The sequence below is a fragment of the Mus caroli genome, unplaced genomic scaffold, assembly GCF_978045245.1.
Source record: "Mus caroli unplaced genomic scaffold, Mus_caroli_1 scaffold_1, whole genome shotgun sequence".
In the NCBI taxonomy this organism is placed as follows: domain Eukaryota; kingdom Metazoa; phylum Chordata; class Mammalia; order Rodentia; family Muridae; genus Mus; species Mus caroli.
The window spans coordinates 179,462,482-179,487,275 of record NW_028227256.1 but is presented as its reverse complement, the minus strand read 5'-3'; the positions used below and the strand labels follow the sequence as shown (position 1 = coordinate 179,487,275).

General features: G+C 42.3%; 1 protein-coding gene across 1 annotated transcript in view; it reads right to left on the bottom strand.

The window, feature by feature from the left end:
- Dnah14 (dynein axonemal heavy chain 14) overlaps positions 1-24,794 on the bottom strand; it is a 258,755-nt gene that overhangs the window by 182,195 nt on the left and 51,766 nt on the right. Inside the window, exons 18-28 of the mRNA XM_021185047.2 lie at positions 22,295-22,636; positions 21,036-21,405; positions 20,726-20,916; positions 17,533-17,778; positions 15,735-15,856; positions 12,329-12,500; positions 9,317-9,421; positions 9,109-9,227; positions 8,252-8,326; positions 7,028-7,115; positions 2,251-2,504 (exon numbers count right to left, since the gene is read on the bottom strand). Of these exons, the coding sequence (XP_021040706.1) occupies positions 2,251-2,504; positions 7,028-7,115; positions 8,252-8,326; positions 9,109-9,227; positions 9,317-9,421; positions 12,329-12,500; positions 15,735-15,856; positions 17,533-17,778; positions 20,726-20,916; positions 21,036-21,405; positions 22,295-22,636 (2,084 nt within the window). The remainder of the gene's footprint in view (positions 1-2,250; positions 2,505-7,027; positions 7,116-8,251; positions 8,327-9,108; positions 9,228-9,316; positions 9,422-12,328; positions 12,501-15,734; positions 15,857-17,532; positions 17,779-20,725; positions 20,917-21,035; positions 21,406-22,294; positions 22,637-24,794) is intronic.

Below are 24,794 nucleotides of genomic sequence, written 5' to 3'. Positions count from 1 at the left end.
GAACATTTCTAAACTTTTTTTATGAAGCCACCATTGCCTTGATAGCAAAACCATACCCAGATTAAACAATAAAGGAAACTATAGAATGATATCCCCTTATAAACATAGATTCTCAATAAAATACTTGTAAGCCAAATTCAAGAATACATCAGAAAGTGTCACCCCTGTGATCAAGTTGGCTTCATTCTGGAGACACAGGAACAGTGTGGCATGTCTAAATCAATAATTATAGTCCATCAAATAAGAAAAAAATCATAAAAATTCATCATCTCATTAGGTACAGAAGAGTCTTTGTGAAAATCTGACACGCCTTTATGAGAAAAGTCCTAATGAGGCTAGGAACACAAAGGGCACAATTAATAAGGCAAATTTATATCAAGCCCACAGACACCATCGTCCTAAAGGGAAAAAAATCCAAAGCATTTCTACCAAAGTCAGGAACAAGACAAGGTTGCCCAATTTTTACCTATTCAATACAGTGCTTGAGGTCTTAGCTAGATCAATAAGACACTGGAAGGAGATTAAGGGGTTACAAATAGAAAAAGAAGAAGTAAAACAAAAGTCCTTATTTATAGATGCTATGGTTATGTACATCAAAGACCCTAAAGATTCCACCAGGAAATGTCTACACCTGATACATCCCTTCAGCAAAGTATCAGGATACAAAATGAAGACATGGAAACTAGTAGCTTCCTATGTATAAACAATGCCTGGACTAAGAAAGAAATCATGAAAACAGTATCTTTCACACTTGTACAGCCACTTTGGAAATCAATTTAGCAGTTTCTCAGAAAATTGGGAATAGTTCTACCTCAAGACCCAGCTATACCACCCCTGGTCATAGACCCAAAAGATGCCCTCCCATCCCACAAGGACACTTGCTCAGCTATGGTCATAGCAGCTTTATTTGTAGTAGCCAGAAACTGGAAACAACCTAGATGTTCCTCAACTAAAGAATGGAAAAAATGTTGTACATCTACACAAATGAACACCATTCAGCCATTAAAAACAAGGACATCATAAAATTTGCAGGCAAATGGATGGGACTAGAAAATATCCTGAGTGAGGTAACCCAGACCCCGAAGGACAAGCATAGTATGTGCTCACTTATAAGTAGATTATATATATACACACACACACACACACATATATATATATATATCAACCTACTCCAATGAAATCTATATTTTTTCTGTGCTTTTGTTTTGTTTATTATTATTGTTGTCTTGTTGGTTTTGTTTGTTTGTTTTGCTTTTTTGAGAGAGAGGAAAAGAACATAAAGTTAGGGGGTAGGGAGTTGGGGAGGGTCTTGGGGAAGGGAAAGAATATGATTAAAATATATATTGTATGAAAATAATAAAGCAAACAAATCAAAGTATTAAAATAAGTGGAAATATAAAATTTACTCCGGACTGTATTAGATATTAGAAATTATAAGGTACAAACTTATAATAATCTAATAATCCTTATACATCTTTAACAGTTTAGAGCTGTTTTGCTTTTGAGCCGCACATGGAAGTGGAAACAATCCAGAATTACTAGGATCCTTACATAGCCGCTCAGTCCCACCTTTGAGTGGCTCCTTCCCTCCTTCCCCTTGCAGTTTATAGTATGATGTAGTAATCTGTTTGTGTATCCTTATTTAAACCTCTAATTCCCTTCTGGAACAGCAGAGAAGATTATGAAAAAAATTAAAACAAAAGAGTCAATTGTCAAAATAAAATTTAAGATAAAAGCAACTTACAAGTATTTCTATGCTATCACCTTGCCAACTCTTAGATGGGAGGACCTGTAACCATGGGGAAGCCCAGAAACCCTTTTCATTTCATGTCTGAGACCTGTGCTCAGTCTCATCCAGCAGAGGTAGCAGCTTTCTACAATCCTTCCTGACTCCGTTTGTGAGTTGGCAAGCTGTCTAGAAACGTTCTGTGAGTTTCTTCCACTTTGTCTGTTCTACATTGATAGCCCAGGAGAAAAAGAGGCACCAGGGAGACCTCTCATTACCTCTGCTGAAACCTGTTTCCAGGTTCAGTGACAACAGACAGAACACACGTAGCGTCATCACTGCAGAAAGGCAAGGCACAGAAAAACAGAAGAGGAGGGGCAGAGGAAGCCAGAGGAGGACCATATGCTTAGAGGAGCAATGAATTCTTGAAGTGCAAACCAGTTTGCACGAGGAAGTTTGAAGCAGAGAACGTAATGGTCTGTGTGGATAGATGTGTAATATAGTCATAATTTTTGGCCACTTACCTGGTCCACTCAAAGTCCTGAATGCTGAAGATGTTCTTAACTAGCACATCCGACATGATGTCTCTGCAGTGGACATAGATGATCAGTGTTGCTGCCAGCATGGTTTTCGTGCGCTGGTTGCTAGTATTCAGTGTGACCAGCACCGCGATATCTTCCAGATGACGTAGCAAACGGGTTTGGACTGCCTCTAGCTTTTCTCTTGGATTATAACTCATAAAACCTTTCAAACAGTCATTATAAAACATAATCTGGATCTGGGAAAAAAGGGGAGGGAAATACATGTTAATAGAAGCATATAATTTTATTTTAATTAGTATTTGTCTCCATGAATTAAATGTTATAGGTATAGAGGGAATGACCAGTGTGGGAAGGAAAGCACACATACATTTGAAAGCTGAAGACTGCATTTTGATTGATGCTTACGACTTACTTACTAAGATTTTCTAAATCTTAGATTTTTAAAGTCCATTTTATTTTCGATGGCTTCATATATGTACATGATGAGTTATAGACATTTTACTTGCCAGCACCCACCTCTTTCCTACTAAAGCCCCTCTTCTTCCTCGTGTGCCTGTGTGTCCCAGTGGATTTAATTAGGGCGGTGTGCAGGAGAAATGGTGGAGTGCCCAGCCTTGCGTGGGTCACCTATATCACCCCCTCCAAGGCTTGGGGAACATCAAGGAAGTAGTGCAGAAGGTGTGAGAACCAGAGGATGGGGAGGTGTGCTGTAAATAAAATGTCCTCTTAATATGACATGGCCCTCATGCCCATGAACTCACAGCATTGCTGCAGCCATGCTTATCTGCATAAGACCACGCCCCAAGACCACGCCTCCAAGCCTATGCTCATAAACATTCCATCGTGGGAGGGGAAGGGCTACTGAGGGAGTCCTCAGTTAATGGTGGTTATAGGAAAGCATGGCCCTTGCTTTTAGCTGTATAGCCAGTCACACATTGCCCAGGCTCCAGGAAATAAGTCTTACATTCTTAAACACATGATCGTTAAATTAAAACCTGAGCACATTTACAAGACTAGAAAAACCCCAAAGTAGTGTTGCCTTCTCCACGAGACCCTAGTGTAATACTCCTAGCACAAAATGGTTACATTTGTAGTTTAAAAAAATTATGTAACTTCTATTATCTGATTCACCTGTCAGATTCATTCTTCCCAGGTATATGAGAGCTGTGCAGCCTGGCTAGGTTAAGATCAGGCTGTCTGGACATTAACAGAGGGAAACCAACAGGAAAACCACAAAGTTTGTAAAAATCAGCCTGTTGTCTAGAGAGTATCTTCTGGAACAAGGTCGTGCTTGGATAAGGAGTCACCATGAATTTACTTTGAGCTGTGCTGAATTTGAAGCACTTCTTTAAAAAACATATAAACAGAGCCATGCAGTTATAAAAATGGCAATAGTTAGCATGGAGGAGACACATTGTGGCGAAATTTTTCCAGAGAAAGGTTAAGAAGACAGATGGTAGAAACCTGGGGTGTTAATCAACATTTTATTTTTCTGCAGGTAGCAGAAATTAACTTTTAAAAATGCATTTCTTTTAATTTTGTGAGCTTATAATATAGTTATATAATTTCCCCCTCCCTTTCCTCTCCCTCTAAACCCTCCCATAGGCTTCTCCTTGCTCTGTTTCAAATCCATGGCCTCTTTTTTTTTTCATTAATTGTTAATACTTAAATGTGTATAAATATGTGTGTGTATATATATATATATGCACACATAGTAGGAATATAGATCTAAACATTAGGAATACATATACACATTGGGAATATATATATATATATATATATACATACACACACACACACACACATATATATATACACACACACACACATACAATCTGTTCAATCTCTATACTATTAGTTGTATACTTTCAGGGCTGACCATTTGATGTTGGACAACCAATTGCTGTGCTCTTCCCTGGGGAACAGTGTTTGGCAACCAATTCGATTAAGATGTGGTAGGCTCATAATCAGCAGATTATAAGGGGCTAGAGATGGAGGCTTGGGAAGCACACAGGCAAAATGACTGGAGTTCCACTGCACACAGCGTGAGATGGTGGTGCATGAGTTCCAGCCTCAAGTGAGAAGATCTATGTTGAGGGAGGGAATTCTGTGGATCGTATTTTTAAAAAAGTTCTTCTGATACTCTTAGGTTGAAGTATGGTCCAGAAATACAGCTGTGTGAGGAGAACTCCGGGTGCTCGTGAGAACACGCCAAGAAAACAGGACAAGAGTTTTCTTCGAAACCACTGACCATGTGCCCTCATGTGCCTTCCAGATGCAGTGGGTAGAAGGAGCTCTGAATAAAGCAGGCTCTTGTGAGAGACTGTAATCTACCTCATTTATCGGCTCCATTTCCCAAGGCCCCACAAACTTTAGAGTGGTGACACATTTATCAATAGAGGAATTACTATATTTACTATATATATTTAATATATTACTAATTTTTATATCATGGACAAATCTATATAGAAAAAAAATCTCTTTGTGGACAATATGTAGTGCTATCTCATTGTCCCATTTCAAAAGTATCTTTTTTATTCAGAGACAACTGTATACAGAGATCAAGAGACCTCTAGGTAATTCTAGAGAACTATAAATTACAGCCTGGGGTGGGAAGTGAAGGTTGGGGAAGCCGGGCAGAAGTGCATTCAGTGACTGAATTAAAATCCACTCTAGACGATTCATCGTCAGAGCAGAATGCAGTTGCTGCTTACCGTTAAGCACTCTTGGGTCACTACGCTGGCAATAGCTAATCTTAGGTCAGACTGGACTATTTGAATTTGTCAAACTACAGAAATGTATAGAGAGCCTCCTGTAATTTTGTCTCCTTCATAGCATCATTTTATAGCAGCTTTTCAGCCTAAGACTTAGTCATGTGGAGAGCAAATTTTCTGTCCACGGTCCTTAGTGGAGACTTGAGAATTGGGTGGGTCAGCCAACTTAAAACTGGGGACCTGTTTTTAACTAAGAGAACTGTAAGTCAAATATGCTTTCTGTAATATTTAATACTAGTTACTTATGGCACAGGCTTGCTCCCTACATCTCTCTTTCCAGTTAAGCAGTCTCCAGTGTTCACACTGACCCGAGTGACTGACAGGCAATCCAGTTTCAGGTCGGGTTAGTGGTGTTGCTCATTGTTAGGACAAAATGCCTGACAAGAAGTAACTTAGTAAGGGGGGGATGTACTTGGTTCGTGGTTTGTTGTATCAGGAAAAGGCATAGCGTGGGAAGAGGTAGCTGCGGGATCAGGGGCCTGTGGCTGTTTGCTCTCCTAGAGAAAGAACACCAAGCCAGCCAGGGCTACAAAACCCTAAGGTCTGCCTCCCCCTCCCAAACCCTGGAGACCAGCTTCCTCCAGGCAGGCATCCAGCACCTTTAGCTGGGTCCAAGTGCTCAAACACTCAGGTGTGGGGTACATTTCCTGTACAAACCATGACACAGGTCTTTAGATGCCTTACAAATTAGGGCCACCTCCCTTTTCGCATGACTATTCAGTTTTTCTAGTGAAAGATTAAAGACACAAATAAAAAGTCACCTTCTCAACTTCTGTGGCTACTCTCTTACTTCCCATTCTGCCTCCGCTCCAGCCCCTGCCCCACTCCTCTGCTGTATTTGCCATGGGCTTGCCTTTCATTCATTTCTTAAATGCTTGGGATCCCTCTTTGGTCTTATTCCATACATTTTGCTGGGGGGTGGGGTTCAACACTTTCTTAGAACATCTGACAATTTTGGTTGTCTGTTATCACACTTTTCTAAATTTCCTCCTCTTGTCTTAAAAAAATTTGTTTATGTGCATATTCCATGTGCCTGCATGTGCACATGTGCACCACATGTATGCAGGGGCCATCATGAGAGGCGTCTTATGGAACCGCAGTTACAGAAGGCTGTGAGCTACTGTGTGGGTGCTGGGAACTAAACCTGAGGCTTCTGCAAGGCAGGAAGTGTGCTTAACCCTCAAGCCCTCGCTTGCAGCCTTCCTCTCTTTTAATCTCAAGAAAAGCAATCATATTCACTCTACCAAGTATGCAAACCAATGGCTTCCTACAAAGTCACTCGTGTCCTAACCCCCGCACCTGTAAAGATGGCAAGCGAGGCAGGGCAAATGTGACTAAGGATCTTGAGATGAGGGATTGTTCTGGGTTATCTGTTACATGAGTCCTTACAGCTAGAGACTTTTTTCTGGCTCTGAGCAGGAGATCGGACTGGGAGACGGGAGGTTGGAACATGGTCAGCTTTGAAGATGGAGGAAGAGCCAACAAGCTGAGGTTCTGGTGACCATCTCTCTAGGAACTGGTGGAGGTCAGAATTGAGATTTTTTCCCTCCAAGAGCCTCCTCCACACAATCCTGCTGACACCTTGATCTCAGCAGGGACATCTTTAAGGTAACAAATTTAATAGTTTTAAGCTACCAAGTCTGGAGTAACTTAACAGTAACAATAAAAAATGTGTTATAATATAATATAGTTGATACTTTTAAGAAAATAATTTATGGATTATCTTAATTTCACATTATAATCTGAATTTTTTTAAACTCTAAAAAGGTGAAGGAATTCTAAAATGAATACCATTTCTGTAATAATTTTACTGTATTCATGATATCATTTGTGTATCTATAAATATATCCATCTTGTTTTAAAATATATCTCAAAATAACCAGGATGTATCAGCACCCTTCATAATAACTCATTTTCCATATGTTTACTTTCCTAGCGCTGCACAACAAATCTTCTCTTCGTGACTCAAGGCAACATGAACTCACCACAGTGATGACCACTTGCCCGGGATGTGACATGACCCAGTCGGAAAAAGTATGGTATTTCCAGTCTTCAATTCCTTGAGTTATAAATCTATAAGCCAAAAATACATTTATGTTAACCATAAAGGCTCCGTGATGATGCCATTTAACGAGGAAACATTAACACTACTGGTGTTTTAATCTGACCACATGTTTATGAATAATACATACTCTTTGAGATGGTCTTTACCTGTCAGTAAACCTTCTACCTGGGTTAGTAGACATACAAGCTTAAAAAGAGACAGATATTAGCTTTGAATTACAATATTATCAAGGAGAAGAAGCTGAAAATGCTATATTCACAAATAATTTTTACAAGGGGCATCTTTCTGGCTCACCTATCACCCCAAGACAGAAACAGAGGCAGGGGAAAGCCAGTGCATTCATAGTTATATCATGTGACTGCTAACAATCAGCTGTGTTCTAGAAACCTTGGGCTGGTTCTCAGAAAGTTAGCAACAACAAAATCTTAAAGTAGCTTTTCCATAAAGAGAAAGGAGAGAAGGTGGAGTTGGGAGGGAGGGAGGTGGAGGAGAGCTGAGAGGGCCTGGGAGTGGAAAGCATGGGATCAAAATAAACTGTCTTAAAGAAGCTTTTAATAAAAACTTAGAGATGGGATGGAACTGTTCTAGTCCAATCCGCTTTAAAAGCTTATACTCTGGGTTGCTTTCTTCCCTGTAAGTGGATGGCAATAACAGATTAAAGTACAAAAAGGAGAATCTTGAATACACTAAGGGAGGGCTGCCGGTCTGCCAACCGTTGCCTAGTGTGTTCAAGGCCCATTCTATCTCCAGGACAGACACCTCTCACCTCCAGGTCTACACTGAGTCAACAACCTGAGTGTGTAAATGTGGCACGGAAGGACAGAGGAGGGAGCCTGAGGTCTTCTGCAAACAGGCTGGAGCTGGCTTGAGTTCAGGTATTGGCTGGTATTGGTGCCAACGAGTGCCCATGCACACAGTCTTCATGGGGTATTTGCGCTTCAGAAACAGTCGGTCTCTCTATTACCTACATGACATACTCTAATTAAGTCCACTCTGCATGTTCCTCTGGATATTTCACTTATATTGCTAGCTATGCAAGGCTTACATACTTACACACACACATACATGCATGCATGCATACACACATGCACACTCGCACACTATATATATATTTTTTTTTTCAGGATTTAAACACGGTACTCACTTCTTCAGCACATCAAACATGCTTTTCTCTACATTTACCATCCACTGCTCTACAGAAGCTCTTACACGGATTTTCCTATAATTTGTTAAAAAGTTATAAAAATTACTATAATGTTATAGATATCAACATTTCATTTATTTGAGAAACTTGTAAATTACATTCTCATTATACATATATTACTTGTGGGGCTAAGGACTATATAATACTATGCTTTCTGGGTTTTATTGATTTTTCGCTTGGAAAAACACGCAGAAAAATACATAACTTGAGGGAATTCTGTCAAAAAATCAGCATAAAATTTCTACATAAAATGAATGCAAGAGAGATGTATTATAAGGTTTTGGTTTTGTTTTGATTTTTCATGATTATTTTAAATACCTAAATTGGCCTGGGACTTAAGGCTTGGGTACAGCATTGTTTCTCTCAATAAATAAAGCTGTGTCAGGAGCCAAGCCTTGGAGAGGAGAGGCCCTTCTGAGGCTGCTACAAGGATCAGTGTGACAGAAGGCCTGGCCTTGTTGCATTCGCCTACGAACCCACCACAGGGAAATTCAGGTCAGAACACGCCAACATCCCCAAGAAAGCAAATGTCCGGTCCATCTGAAAAGTCAGATTTTCGTGGAACAAAGTGCCTGAGGGTTGGGCGCTTTCTTTTGTTTCAACTTTACATTAAAGTAGAAGTGAGCGAGAGCCACCGAGGTGAGGCAGGGGGTGGGAGAGGCTATGTTCACAAAAGGACGTTATCTTTGAAGAAACTGGTTGCTTAGCAAATTTGTATGGAATGTTGAGATTTCAAAGCAGGGAGGTCAGGACAGAGGCCCTACAGTGTAAGCATTTGGTTGCAGAGTTCCTCCTACTTGGGCATCACCAGGCCTTCCCCTTCGGCAGAGATGAGCATCTTCACTGAGGGAGGGCCGACGTCCTGTTTCCACAGTAGGATGCGTCTGATGTTTTCAAAACATTTCACAAGATGAGGCTGCAAAGCAGAACACACGCGTTAGTCACACAGCATGTCCTGACAGAGTGCGGAGGTAATACCTCACAGGAGAGGAGCAACGCCGTTACCTGCACGGATTCGGGATTTTTGCTGTTAGCTAGAATATCAAGAAGTTCATCGTTGCTGAGGAAGAAAAATCGCGGGAAACTCATTCTTTTAAGTTCAAGGTATTCCTGTCCAAAGCCAAAAGAAAGACAGCTAAGAACGCACGTCTTAGGAATCACATCCTTACCTGACCTACAGAATTAAAGGTGCAGTGTGAAGACTAGTTCCAGCCAAAGTTATAATCTATGCTCCATGAAAGCTAAAGTACTTCTTAGTAAGGCAAAAGTGTAATAAAGGGAAATGACACAGAAGTGACCTAGCAGCAAGGGAACAACCAGGCCAGAGCTCGGCTGTGCTACTTGTGCACCACACATGCCCTGCCACAATATACCACACATACCATGCCACACATGCACCACACCTGCCCTGCCACACCTGCCCTGCCACACCTGCCCTGCCACACATGTACCACACATACCATGCCACACATACACTACACATGCCCTGGCATACATATGCCATACCTGCCCTGCTATATACATACCACACATGCCACGCCACACATACTACATAATGTCCTGCCATAAATATACCACACGTGCCCTGCCACAGATGCACCACACATGCCCTGCCACACATGCACCACACATGCCATGCCACACATGTACCACACAAGCCATGCCACACATACACCACATATGCCCTGCCAAAAATATACCACACATGCCATGCCAGACATACACCACACATACCCTGCCACACATATACCACATATGTCCTGTCATACATACACCACTCCTGCTGTGCCACACATAAACCACACATGCCATACCACACATATATCACAAATGCCCTGCCATACATGCACCACACATGCACCACACATGCCCTGCCACACATATACCACACATGCCCTGCCACACATGCACCACAAATGCCCTGCCACACATGCACCACACATGCCCTGCCACACATGCACCACACATGCCCTGCCACACATGCATCATACATGCTCTACCACACATACACCACACCTGCCCTGCTACACATACACCACACATGCCATACCACACATACACCACACATGGCCTGCCACACCTGCCATGCCACACATACACCACACATACACCACAGATGCCATACCACACACACACATGCCACGCCACACATATACCACACGTGCCACGCCACACATATATCACACATGCTATGCCACACATGCCATGCTGCACATGTACCACACCTGCCCTGCCACACATGCACCACACATGCACCACACATTCCCTGCCATACATGCACCACACACGCCCTGCCACACATATACCACACATGCCACACCACACATATGCCACACATGCCATGCTGCACATGAACCACACATGCCCTGCCATACATACACCACACCTGCCCTGCCACACATGCACCACACATGAACCACACATGCCATGCCATACATATACCACACATACTATGCCACACATACACCACACATGCCCTGGCATACATATGCCATACCTGCCCTGCCATACACATACCACACATGCCATGCCACACACATACTACACGATGTCCTGCCATAAATATATCACACATGCCATGCCACACATGCACCACACATGCACCACACATGCCATGCCATACATATACCTCACATGCTTGCTGCTTTTTTTTCCTATCTGTTCCCTGCATGAGAAATCACCCCCATAGGAAACACATTATTCCAGACAATCCCAAATTCTACTCCACTTAGCTCACCACATCTCATCCCATCTTTCCAGTCTCATCTTTTGTTACAGTGACAGGCAGGGCTGTCATCATAAGCTGACCTAAGATGTCCTTTTCTTCATCCTCAGGCCCCATCCTGTTTCAGTCTCTCTTAGAGAAGTCCTCTGCCTTCAGTGACATGTCTCTCATTAAGGACACAGTACACCTCTTCAGCTATCTCCTAGCTGCTGCCCATATCTGCCCACCTTCTCAGAAGTTTGGAAAAGACCATTTATAGACTCAAGGTCTATAAATGGTAGAAACTTATCTTGCAGTCTCCTCTCATGCTGCCATGAGGTCCCTACGGAATCTTTTGGGAGCAGGTCGGTACTTCCAAAGCCCAATTTTGACTTGGGTGATTTCACTTTTGTTCCGACCCTAAGTGACCTTGTATTTTTCCTTTACTCTGTATCCTGCTCCTTAATATCGAAACTGCCGAAGTTTCAGCTTACCACTCCTCTTTACCCATGATGCTTCTGGGCTATTTGATACAAAAAGCACTTGCTCTTTAGCTGGGACAACTCTCCAGCAAGACCCACATACAGAAGCCACACTTATCTGTGAGCCTGGAACTCTGGGGAGCTAGGAACCTTTCACCTTCCTAGGAGACAGCACTGTGAGACTGGGGCAGCTGATGTGGTAACTGAGGAGCAATGGACTGCTAACTATGCAGGACACGTGCCTAAGGGAGGTCTGCCCAACAGAGGCATGAGTCGCATCCTGAACAGGATGGGGTGACATTTCATCACTTCCTAGACAGTTCCTAATTTAAGACTTTCAATCATTTCTAGACTTTCCTATTTAATATCTTTAAATCAGAATGGACCACGAGTGGTGGAAAACCGGAGAGGGATAACCATGGACAAGGGATTCCTTTCTGGCCAGCTTACAAATCTCAAGGCATATACCCCAACTGCACTTATCATCTTAATAATGGTAGGGCTAATAAAGTCATTGCCCTTTGTGAAGAATTAAGTCCTCTGTCTGTGCCAGCTCTGGCACTTCAAATGCACCACCTCATCCAGCATAAGGCTTGCTTAAGCGGAAAGGAAATGTGGGCATATGGAAAGGCTCGGTCCTTTGCTTGAGGGTTATTTGACTGATCTGCCTGTGTTTTCTTTTGATAGCACTTCCATTACCCCCCCCCCCGCCCCCAAAATGGCCACAAGAATTAGAACAGCCGCCGACTAGGACAGCAGAGAGGAAAGCCTGCCCTCTGGGAAGATTCTGCAGTTCTCAGGGTACTGCTGCCCTTGGGTGCCATAGTTTACTTCAAGACTCTTCTTTATGCTCTCAAGATGGCTGTTGCAACTCTTCAGAACGCTGATGATCCCCGTGCTGATGGTTATATGTAGGGCGTCGAGCTTGTTCAGTACCCGAGACATTATTTCTTTCCACGTGACGAGCACCTGGGAGAAGAGTTTTGCTTCCGCTGCAAGCTGTCTTTAAAAACAAAACTAAACGTGAATACATGCTATGGTCGATATCTATAATACTGCTGAATTCATAAGACAACTCCATATGCTTTACCTGATTGGGCAGTTTATTTCTATTTTGTATAAGCAGCATATATTCCAAGAAAAAAAAAAAACAGGATAGATTAAACATACAATTATCATTTATCGAGATTTAACTTAACAGAAAGTAGATATATAAAAATTCTATATAAATTAAATAAAAGCTGCCTGTGCCTTAGAGATGCTACAGTCTGGATCTCGAACTCCTCCTGAAAGCCAGTGTGTCCCCGGCCCCAGAGACTGTGGGGAGAGAGGTAGAACATTTAGGAGATGGGCCTACTAGGATGAACTTAGGCCACTAGGGGGTGACCTGGAGGAGATACTGGAAACTCCAGCCTCTCCCCCACATCTCTCTGTTCCTAGACATGGCACCCTGAGGAAGAAGTCCCCTGTCACCTGCTCCTGCTGTGAAATACAGCCCTGCCACATATCCAAAGCAACCAGCCAAGCAAACATGAGTTGAGGCCTTCCAAATGTAGCCAAAAGAAACCTTTCTTATTTGCACACTGATTAAACTGGATATTATGTCACAGCTGAAAGCTAACACACAAAAGGAGCTGCAATGGAAGCCTGGGGAAGCCCTAGCATCTAGGATTTAAAGGGACAACACTCTGAAGTGAAGGCAGAGGAGACATGCAGCCTAAAAGCAGGACTATATATCCCAGTGTCTATAGTAAAAATTCAGGCTCTGTAGATGTTTACCCAATCTTAGCTGTTAAGGAAATGAAGGCAAATGCCACCCACCTTATAGAACTTTTCCTTTATAGAATAATCATTATTTCATCCATTAGCTAAAAAGAATCAAAGCCCATACATTGCACAAACCACTAATATCTGAGTCTGTTCCCACTGCTGGTGAGTTGAGTGAGGGGATATTTTCAAGAGCTGTACTGTCTTTCACTCTCTCTGCTCACTTGAACTTCCCACCCAGTTAGCCCCAGCCTGATTCAGATTCTCCACGGCTTGGTAAAGTCTTCCATTCAGCTTTGCCTCTTGACTGCCCGCTGGAATGGTAGGTATCTATGAGATACCTCTAGCTTTCCCCTCAGCAGGCGCTTACGGTGCCACTCCCTGCTTCTTTCCAGCTGATCTCCTACAACCAATTTTCAATCTCCAATTATAAGTGTCACTCTTCAGGGTTTTATTTTTTTTGGGGGGGGGGAGTTGCTAACTGATATATGGGTTGAAGATCTTTGTAGAAAGCCCCAGTTTGGAAACATCTGTCACCACTGTCTAACTTGTTATTTTTGTCTTCAGAACTCTCCAGGGAAGAGACCTTCGTTTTTGCTATCCCCGTACTTCAAGGCTGCATATGTTAAACTCTCCAGAGAACCTTCCACCATTATCTTGCTCTTCTTTCTGGGTGATGGTGCTAAGTGCTTCTGTAACTCAGCAGAAATATCATGGAAGACACTTGAACCCCCATGCCCAGGCACCCTTCCTGTCTCTCTGGAAGATTCTAAGGCAGCCCTCCAAGGATTCGTGGCTCTCACCAGTTCTTTTTGGAACTCCCCTCTTTGATGAATCTCTGGTTCTCTTCCACTGGTTTTGGGCCTTGTCCTTCATTTGTTACGGGTTTATTACTGATTCCATTTTTTTCTTTTCTTATACATACTGTAAAGACACCTCAATGTCTCCTAACTAAAGACTCCTTCCCTACGTTAGCTAATTTGGTAAAAGAACAACCATCTTGTTTCTTTATTGATAAAAAACATCTTTAGTAAGAAGTAGTTTTAAAGTCTGAATTCAAAGGTTCACGTTGTGGTAACGATAAAGGGCCCACTCCTTAGGTGTGGGTTTACCCTCGAGGGGTTCAGAACAACTGACCGGGACAGTTCCGAACCATAACTATGAGTTAGCAGTAGTGCCAAGCACCCATACAATGAGAACTATAGATGTGTAACAAAGGTCAGTCTTGTTCCCTATAAAGCTATACGTCCACTTAAACAGTTCTCACCTGTAACTTCTGAAAGTTCGCCTTTGTTCCTAAAATAAAGTTCAGAGTGATTAACCTGACCGTGGTTTCCAACAACTCAACAGGCGTTCCAACTGCATATGCCATCCCTACTTGCTTCAGAGTGGCGTCTGGGATTTACTCTCAGTCCTCTACATTCTGCCTGCATAGCTCAGTTGTCTCCATGTGAGTATTCTAAGCACCTTAAGAAGCTCGAAGCCAATTAATCTGCGTGCTGTTTAATGAAGCGGGGAAACGGAATGTTTACCCAGTGCCAAGCCCCTCTATTCTATCTGGTGCAAAGTGAGCTATTCTCACCTATGGATGCCACTAAAATGCAGCTTTCTTTTTCACATCCAAACCAGACTCATCTTCCAGAGCTAAAGAGACACATAACATTATGGCTTGAGGACTGTAATGTTCTGATGCAGCTGAGGTTTTTTTTTTTAAAATAGTTTTACATTAGCAATTAAGGGAATTAAGTTTTCAAGTGTAAGATGATTCTTGAGTGATCTATGAATGAGAAAATATTCTCATATGAGAAAATATGTATACATATACATATGTATACACATGGCAGGCTTGACATAGGGGTTAGAACAGTGTGCCTACCAAACACCTGGTTATTGTTCCATGACAGAAATTGTTCAGTGGCTCACTCATGTTAATGTTATAATCTAGTGGTCTAGCGGAGCCATTCTTGGGGTGTCTATGGTGCTCTGGTCACTTTCCTATTGCTGGAACAAAATGTGTGACTAAAACCAATTAAGGAAGGAGGGGTTTCCTTTGGCCAACAGTTTGTTTGTGTGTGTGTGTGTGTGTGTGCGTGTGCATGTGTTGGTGTGCTGTATTCCACCAGGATAGGAAGGCACGACAGCTGGAGGAGGAGGCCAGATGCTTGCACAGTAGCCACAGTCAGGAAGCCGAGAACAAATAGGATGCTCCACAGGCTACACAGCGTCAGTGCTTACACTCAATGATCCATTTCCTCCTGTAAGGCTCCATATCGCCTAAAGGTTCCCCAGTCTTCCTACATAACACAAATCGCTTAGGATCAAATATTCAAACACATGACCAATAGGAGATGTTTCACATTTAAACAAACCACAGCTGATGTTCATTCATTGAGGATAATCATTTCTGGAAGATTATAGGAGTTAAATTCCTCATTTAAAAAAAACCATATGTATATATTTTTTTTCTTACTTTTGTATTTCTAAAGACTGAAAGATTGGTTCAAGAGAAAGCCAAGTCCTTTGACAGGTCACCCATTCGTCAATGGTCTGAGAGAAGAGGGTTAAGTTTTGATTCCATTTAATCACAAGTTGCTACAAAAGAGGGAAAAAATCCACATGTAACAATTACAGTACATGAAGTGACTCCCTAACAATTACATAATAGAAACTGATGCGAGGCAACTGACACAAAACTCCCGATAAGGAGTCACACAAATGAGGACAGAGCTGGCTCTGCCCAGTTCTCAGATGTCCCACTCATCCAATTTTCTCCTAGGTTACATGATAGGCAAATCTTTTTTTTGTAAAACTTGCACTTATACCTAAAAATTAACATATGTAACACGCACAGATTATAACATTAACATGAGTGAGCCACTGAACAATTTCTGCCATGGAACAATAACCAGGTGTTTGGTAGGCACACTGTTCTAACCCCTATGTCAAGCCTGCCATGTGTATACATATGTATATGTATACATGTGCACATAAAATCTCTCAGAGTCTGCCTATCTCTGCTTCAGGAGACCAGGGTTAAAGATGGGTACCACCATCCTGCCTAGTGGGCTTCATTTGGAAAATTCCATAGTCTAGATCTTTTGTCTAACTATTACATTTCTAAAACTAGTGAGAAACTGGTTAAAAATTGATAATAAATACATTGCTTATTTACAAACCAGCAGATAAGCTCATCCCCACTGATCCCCAGAGAGGCTTGCTTTGAACTCACACATACTTGTCTTTTAGCATTGGCCAGCATTCTGCATTACTTTGTACTTGCTTCCATATTGTATTAAAGTATAACCGATAAAGTAGAGTATAAATGACATTGCTCGACTGATTGGTTGGCTGCTTTTAAAGAAAGGGTCTTATTATGTAGCCCTTAGTGACCTGGAGCAAGCTGGGTAGCTATGGCTGGGTAGCTATGGCTGGGTAGCTATGGCTTTGAACTCGCAGAGACTGAACTGCTTCTATTTCTGCAAGTGCCAGAACTAAAGGCCTAATTTGCAACTTCCAATTTTTATTTTAATAAAGGCATTTAGTGCACCATGCATTCTCACAAGGCTTTATCTAACCACAACCAGGTCAAATAGGTAACTTTGTTCTTGCTGCCAATTTCTAAAGTTAAAAAAAAATGTTAAATTATATTTCTTAGATCTCGTTTTAGGTTGAGTATGGTTTCTGTTTTATTTTATGTTGTTTGACAATATAATCCACTCTCTCCTTGTAATCCATGCTTTTCTCTTTAAGGCCCATCTGAATGACACTGTCCCGTAAATGTGTTTCCTATGTACAAATAATATGAATGCTATTTGTTGAGCACATTCCTTTCTATGACTCTCTCTATCTATTCAGATAGAGGTACACATCTGTATACCCACTACATTAAACTTTTATTGAATAGTCTATCAGCACATATCTGATTAAGTTTATTAAGTTTAAAATTTTATTTTATATAAGTTATTAGATTCAGGGCTACCAGCTATGAGTTACAAGAAACTGGTAGATGCGTATTTTGTGGGAGTATTTTTCTATCTCATCTAAATTTATCTTACCCATCCAAATTAAATTTTGATGTTTCCTCATAAATAATAAGTACTTCTATAAAATTATTTTTAGTGTTCACACTATTAAATATTCTATCTTCTCTGTAAACATATTAAAGATTCATATAATTGAGAATCTAATATGAGTTTGCAAAAAGAAAAGTTGAACTGATGGACTGAGGAAAATGAAAATACTCCCAGGGCTTTGCCCACAGCGGTTACCTTAATTGGCCTGAGGTAGGACGAGCCTTTGATTGATGCAAGGATGGCCTGGGAGTCTTCCAGCTGGGCAATCAGGTCGTCAGTGGAGGAGATGATGAGGATGGAGCGGCCCTCTGTGTGATGAGGGACCAGGTGCAAGGGAGTCGTGTTCCAGAGATCGATGATTTTAAACAGCATTTTTTCAAGAGCAGCTTCGTTAGTTGCCGAGATTGATATTTCATTTATTTTCCGTTCATATGGAAACAGCTGAAATGAAGAGATTACTTACTATCCAAGGGAGCAAATACTTCCCAAGGCATCTAAAATGGAACACTTAAACCCATCTCTTGAAAAGTGCAAGGAACTGAAGACCTGATGCTGGGGAAGTTAACTCCAGGGTCCCTGTGGTGACAGAACTCTGTTGGCCACTCCAGCCATTTCACATGCTTCCTGCTCAACCCGAGTGTCCTTTTCCTCTTGTCCCAGGCAGGGTGAAGAGTTTGTGTGTGCCTCGAATATGTGCAGACAACGCCATTCCCTTCGACTTCCTTTCCTCTGCACTAATCCCTGTCTTTGCTACTTTGAAGTGAGCTTTTTCTTTCTACAGTGATTCTTATAGCAGTAGAGTATTGACTCAAGAGAGCAACCTGGAGGACTCAGAGTTCTATAGCTTCTTTTGCTTTCCCTAGGACTAAGGGTGTTTTGTTTTGCTTTGTTTTTTTTAATGCATTAGTGAGATAGATAGGCCTTCCTCCCATGTATAGTGACTTCAAGTTCCCTTAAACTCTTGACAGAAAATCGTTCGATTCACTCACCGGACTAGAAGGGATTCAGACAACTTCTCAGTCTCTTCTTCCTTTAGGATCATCTCTCTGGGGTTACTGTTCTTATCTCTTGTTAGAAAGCTGAATCTACCACTACTCCTATACATAACCCCTACAGGGCCGAGAATGAGGCTTAAGCTCTAGGTTTTGCTAACGGGTCACAGTGGGGACCAGGAACCAGAAAATGACTGATGTTCGCATCTGTTATGCATTACTGACGATGGCATTCGGGGCTGGAACTGACTAGGAGTCCTTATGGACTGAGCCAACAGCACTGAGAAAGAAGCTTGCTTTTGAACATCTATTATTCAGCTAACATAGACTAAAAAGCCATAGAGCTATCTAAAAGTTTTATGCTAAAGATAACCTTTCCTGCCCAATCTACTTGAGATGGTTAAAAATAAAATCCAGACACAGACATGTGTAAGGCAAAACTTGAGCCATGTGAATCTAGTCCCGTCAAGTCTTTATGATCAAAGCTTAAGGGACAGAGAGGTGAGTCTTCGGTGATACTGTGGCAGTTTTAGAAGGACGTCAGTGCCTTTAATGAATTATCTCTTGTTACCTTAGAGCACAAAGGCTCAAAAGTGCAAACAAATGATCGGCTATGGCAGGACAGCTTTTTTTTTTTTTCTTCTAATTTATGGCATGCTTTTCACACAATAGGCTTGTACTTCTCAGACAGAACCTTGCCATATACTGCATAACATTCTATATAACTGCATAACATTCTATATAACCTTACAAGCAGGTGGCTGCATTCATTAGGTTTAAGACATCCCACAAAATCTTTCAGCATGACTCTCATCTCCTGGCCGAGTACAGGAAGTGTAGGTTTTTGTAAACTTACATAGGCTGACCAATCCTCCCTTACTAGGACCTCTCAGGAGTTCACTGGGGTTTGCCACGAGGTTGTCTTCTCCCTAGCTCTGCCATTAAAACTTAGAGAGAAGTGCGATGCTCTGGCCCTGGGCTGTGGGCCACGTCATCATCCGCAAACCTTACTCACTTCTCTTCATGTTCACTAATTTGGACCCTCTAAAATCTGTAGCAGACGTCCTTTTTAAACTACCCATCATATTACTAAGTCAAGGATGGCTTAGAGGCATTTCATTGGGGGGGCCACAGGACACTGTCTCAAGCAGGCCACCAGCTGGCCACCTGTAATGCCTTAACCTGACTTATGCATGAGTAGTTCCAATTATCCAAGACACGGCAATTAAAACACTGGAGGTGTCCTAGATTTTCAGCAAGTTAGTTCGAATGAACTCAGCTGTGATCGCTGACCCTCATCTCCGATGAAGTGCTCTGTAGTGCAGAGATCCACTTAGGAGGGGCTGGAGCAAGCCAGGAAATGTATGCAGACCAGGTGACCAGGAGAATGCAAATGTTATTTCAAAGAAGGAGCTGAAAGAACAGAGCTGCCAATTACTGAGCCAGGGGAGGGCAGGAGGAGAGGAGAATTTTGGAGGTGGATAATAAAAGGCATGTGAGTTTATTGAACAGAGCTTGAGCAAACGAATGGAAACCTGAACAGGAGTATGACCAGATGCACTGGGAGTTCAGGAGGGGGACTGAGAGACTTCAAACAGTCGGAGTTGAAAACCTCTAAAATTCCTTCAAAGTATTTCCCATATTCCTCCTTATGACAGAATTATGGTTATAATATGCTGGCTTGAGATTACCAAAAATTAAACATAAATGGGAGTTCTTACAGGCTAGCAAAGTAAACCCGTTTTACATAGTATAGCTTCTCATTGCTTTGTTATCTTTTTGAGACAGGATTTCATACAGACCAGGCTGGCCTCAAGTAGGCTATGTAGTCAAGGGTGACCTCAAACTTCTGACCCTCCTGCCTCTACTTCCAGAGTGCTGAGAGAGTACAGGCGTGCGCATGCGCAGTCCTAGGACTAGAACCCAGGGACCAGAAGGCTAGACCAGCTCTCTACAAACTAGGTCACCTCCACAGCTCTATATAACAGAGTTTTGTGGGGAATCCAACTGTGACTGATTTGGCACTTCAAACAAAATGTCATTATTGGTAAGGCTATCCTAATGGATTTGTAAATACATTTTCACTGTGTATAAAATGAACTACAGGCACTTGATATTTCTATTCCTATAAAATGCCATTTCTATAAGAATAAGCCTGTTAAAGAATGATGTTTGTCGCATAAAAAGAGTGTAATTGCTCTCTCCCTTCAGTAATGAAGGTAAAAATGAAAGCTTGCTCCCTTCCCCACTGCAAGTGACATCTCTGACTCCCCAGTGGCCCAAGCACTTGGCCAACTGCCCTGCTTTCTAGTTTATGTTCATGGTAGGTCTCCGTGCCCATAATTACAGCCAGCCCCTCGTGATTCAGTGTGTTCTTGTCACCTGCCTGTGTTTACCTTGAGAGCCAGAAGCTTCTCTATGGAGAGGTTTCTATTGAGAGCCGTTGACCTGCCAGTGATGCCCTGCAGAGCCTCCCAGTGTCGTGCTTTGAGGCAGGCGTTTCCCAGGGCTGTGATGATTGGCAGCTCTTGTCTGAAGTCTAACACCGACTGTTTGAGCAGGGCTACCATATCGTTCTTAGGTAAGCCTGTAAATACCAGAAAGTGTGTAGACTTACACTTTGTTCTCATTTTTTACCCCGACAATCTCAGGCAGCGAGAGTGCCTTGCCTCTGGTGGGTAGGAAGCCCGGAGAAGCACACATTACCTTTTTCCAGTACAATGATTATATGCAGCCACTTGGAGACATTGTTCTTCACTAAATCGATATCAATGCTTTGGAGAGTACAGTTCCTCCATTCCCAGAAATATGTCCCCCACTCTTCTTGCGCTTCCCATAATAATTTCCTCAGCATCAGGTCACACTCAATTTCGGAGATTTCTGACAACACTATGTGACTCATCTCGTCCATGTTGATAGCATTCATATGGAAATAGGCTTGATCATAGTAGTTCTGGTAGTTTGAGTAGGTTTTCACTTTTAGAGTCAAGCTTTCAGCTTCTGCTGTGAGAGACTGCACGATTTCCTTGGCTCTTGGTATTGGAGTACTGGCGGACAGCAGGATTGGACTTCTTATCTAAAACCATCAGGGAAGAAGCCAGATTATTCAGAATACAAACTTGTTTTACTGGCAACATCTTTAGTAAAGAACCCACTTTTTCACGACAAAGTGAATGAAAAGTGAATATTACCATTTTACTCAAATGCCTAGAACTATTTTAGGAAAACTGTGTGTGTGTGTGTGTGTGTGTGTGTGTGTATGTGTGTGTGTTTGTGCATGTGCACACTCTCTCTCATGTGTGTCCACCATTTTATGGAGTTGTTGAAGAACTTTGCTGCCCTGTTCATCATATTCAGAGATGAGAAAATGCTAAATTCCTGGTAGAATTACTAAAAAGGACATATGTGATCTTATGTCCCATTCGACTTCACAAATCATCAAAATTCTATTTGTGAATCTCATGATATCTTAGCTTCTTTTCTGATGCTGTGATAAAATGCTGTGACCAAGGCAGCTTATAGAAAGAAGAGTTTATTCCAGTTTACAGTTCCAGGGTGATTAAAAACCCGCCACAGCAGGGAGTGATGACTAAAGTATCAGGCAGGGCAGCCAGAGCAGAAAGCTGAGCGCTGCTCACTCCCTCAAGCGCAGACAGGAGGCAGAGAGGGCAAAGCAGGGGTCTGTGAGGCATTTACTCTGAGAGCCCACCCTCAGGATGGACCTCCTCCAGTGTGGCCACACCTTAGTAACCAAACAGTGTTACCAACTGGGGACAAGGGCTCAAATGGAAGACACTTCTCATTCATAGCACCACACAGGGTAAGTACATTTGGATTACATAATTTAGCTATGATTCCATAGAAAATGAATATATAAAAGCACAGTATTACATGAGACTAAGATAAAAATTTAAAAATATAAAAATAACTATAAAAATAGTAAAAAAATTAAAAAAAGCACTTACCTTATCTTTTAAGTTACTGACATCCACTCGTAGGCTGACAATATATGCTTCCAAACTGTTCCTGAATTTAGTGAGACTGGCTTCTCTATTTGTGGCGACGAACTTCATGGATGTTTTTAGTTGATTGAACTTCATGAAGATGATTTTGTAGATGGCGATCTGCTCTTCCGACACATCGATCTGGTAATGCCTCACAATGGAATACAGCTCAGAAATTGTGCAGAAATCCTTTTCTATTTCAGTCAAGCTCGAGAAAATGTCATCCAAAAAATTCAAATGCTTCACAAATTCTTCCACTTCCACCGGCTCAGTGTCCAGTTGGCGCAGCAACAAGTCTACAGTCTGCAAGGATTAGCACACTAGTGGTAAGTACGCAATGTTTTCATTATTTTGGGAAACCACTCTTTTCATTTCAGAAGGCTGACGTCTACAAGTGCAATGTCATACACTTGGATGTACAGTGCTATACAAATTGGACATGATCCTAAGTATGAAGCAGGCAGGCACGATCCAGTCCTTCTACTGTGATCTCACAGTGCTTGAGTAGATTTCATGTGTAACATACGTGTTATAAGGCATGCACAATACTTAAGGCTGGAATGGCCACTCTGACCGTTTATACAATAGATTCTCCAGTCAGTGGGTCCTCTGATTGTGTTTGCTGATTAGGTGTTATTTTCTCTACTTTGCATACAAGGAACCAAGTCTCAGATTAGTCTAAGATTAGGTATGTGCTAAGTTACAGAACTGCAATTCAGTGACCATCAGAGAAAGCTCTCCTTACAATAGATGGCAATTAACACCGAGATCCACAAGGGGTCATGGTGGAAAGCACGAGGGACTGTGGAATGCTGATCACTATGTGGGACACCCATCACAGTCCTTTCCTCAAAGCTTGGAGTTTTAGAGGAGAGGGGGCAGGGCTAGTGGGTGACTTCAGAGAAACAGTGTTTTCTGGACACAGCAGAGCTGGTGCATTTACATCACACAGGGGCTGTAACAGAATGCACAGGCCTGTACAAGGCCAAGCCTAGGGACACCTCAGCACGGAGAAGGGAGGTAGGCAGGCAGGAAGTCCCACCCCTAGCTAGGAAGCTACCAGCATTTGTTAGCTTTTGGAAGAGGGAAAGTAGGTTTTCTTTAATGGTTTCATCCAGAGTAGGCTCTAATTCCCAAGAGTAGCTGGGCAAAGCAGACGAGACCTTGATGGATTTAAGAGGGGGAGGGGAGGGGAAAATATAAATTTGTGGAGTAGGGATGTGGGGTGGATATCTGGGAGAACTTGGGGAAGGGGGTGAAAAGTATCAAATACATTGTGTGAAATTCTCAAGGAATTAATAAAAACATTATTTGGGGGAAAATGAATGAATATAACTTAAAATAAAAGATGGTAAGAGGAGGCTCTTAAAAGATAACTCTACTGATGCATTGCATTGCCTAGCTTCCTAGACCCATAATGGGCATGCTGCCTTCTTCTGCCCTGCTGTAGACAGGATGTGACATTAGAGATGCTTAGGGAAAGGCACACTGTGAGCTCAAAGCAGCCAGTATTCCCAGTGACTGATGCCTGTGCCCTGGACTACTCGCTGCTGGGCCCTACCTACTCTTGGGGGTTGGAGGTGAGGTGGCACAGAGTCAACGACACAGACTCTGGGAGCAGGTAGGAAATGCCACAGCAAGCTCATCTGAGCACTGCTGCAAGCTCCTTTAATACCCTCCATCTGAGCCCCATTGGTCCCAAGAAAGCATCTCTTCTAAACAGCAATTCCTGATTGGCTGACGTTGTCTGGTACCACCAATCCTTGGTCTCTCAGGCAGTCCTAAATTAGGTACTCATGTAGATGGTTTTTGTGGCTACATGGCCCCTGGTGTTTATATATAGGTGGCCCTACCGTCCCTGCTACAAGTCACTATGTGGGCACTACTACTTCCCACAAGAGAAATTAGTTCTAACTTGTGTAGGCAACAGCTCTGTTGTTGTTGTTGCTGCTGCTGCTGCTGCTGTTATTGCTGTTGCATTTGTTGCTGTTGTTGTTGCACATGGGAGTCATATGCAACTGAATCCTAGCTACATTAACTCTTGCCTGCAATATCCTGCCTGTCAACTCTGCTTCCACGTCACTGGCACTTCTCCTTTTGTAATTAACATCTTTCTTGAAAATTATTCCTGGTCCACTCAAGCTCTGTTCGCTAGTTTGGATAAGGTTTTATGCAACATTAGTCTTGGTATGTGTGAGAATGATGCTATCCTCTCACGGTTACACTGCAGAGGCACAGTCGATGGCTAGCTTGTAACTTTGGGTTTAAGAAGTATTGGTAGTCTGGCCGGATAAAGAAAAAAGAAAAGATAGCTGTTATCATAAACTCTGGTCTTGAAATCTGTCTTGGGTACTATGGGAGGATGCTGGTACAGGCAACAGCTAGTATACTGGGATCCATATTTGTTCTACAAAGCAGACAAGCCATAGCATAGTGAGTCTATGGGGAACAATGATGTCAG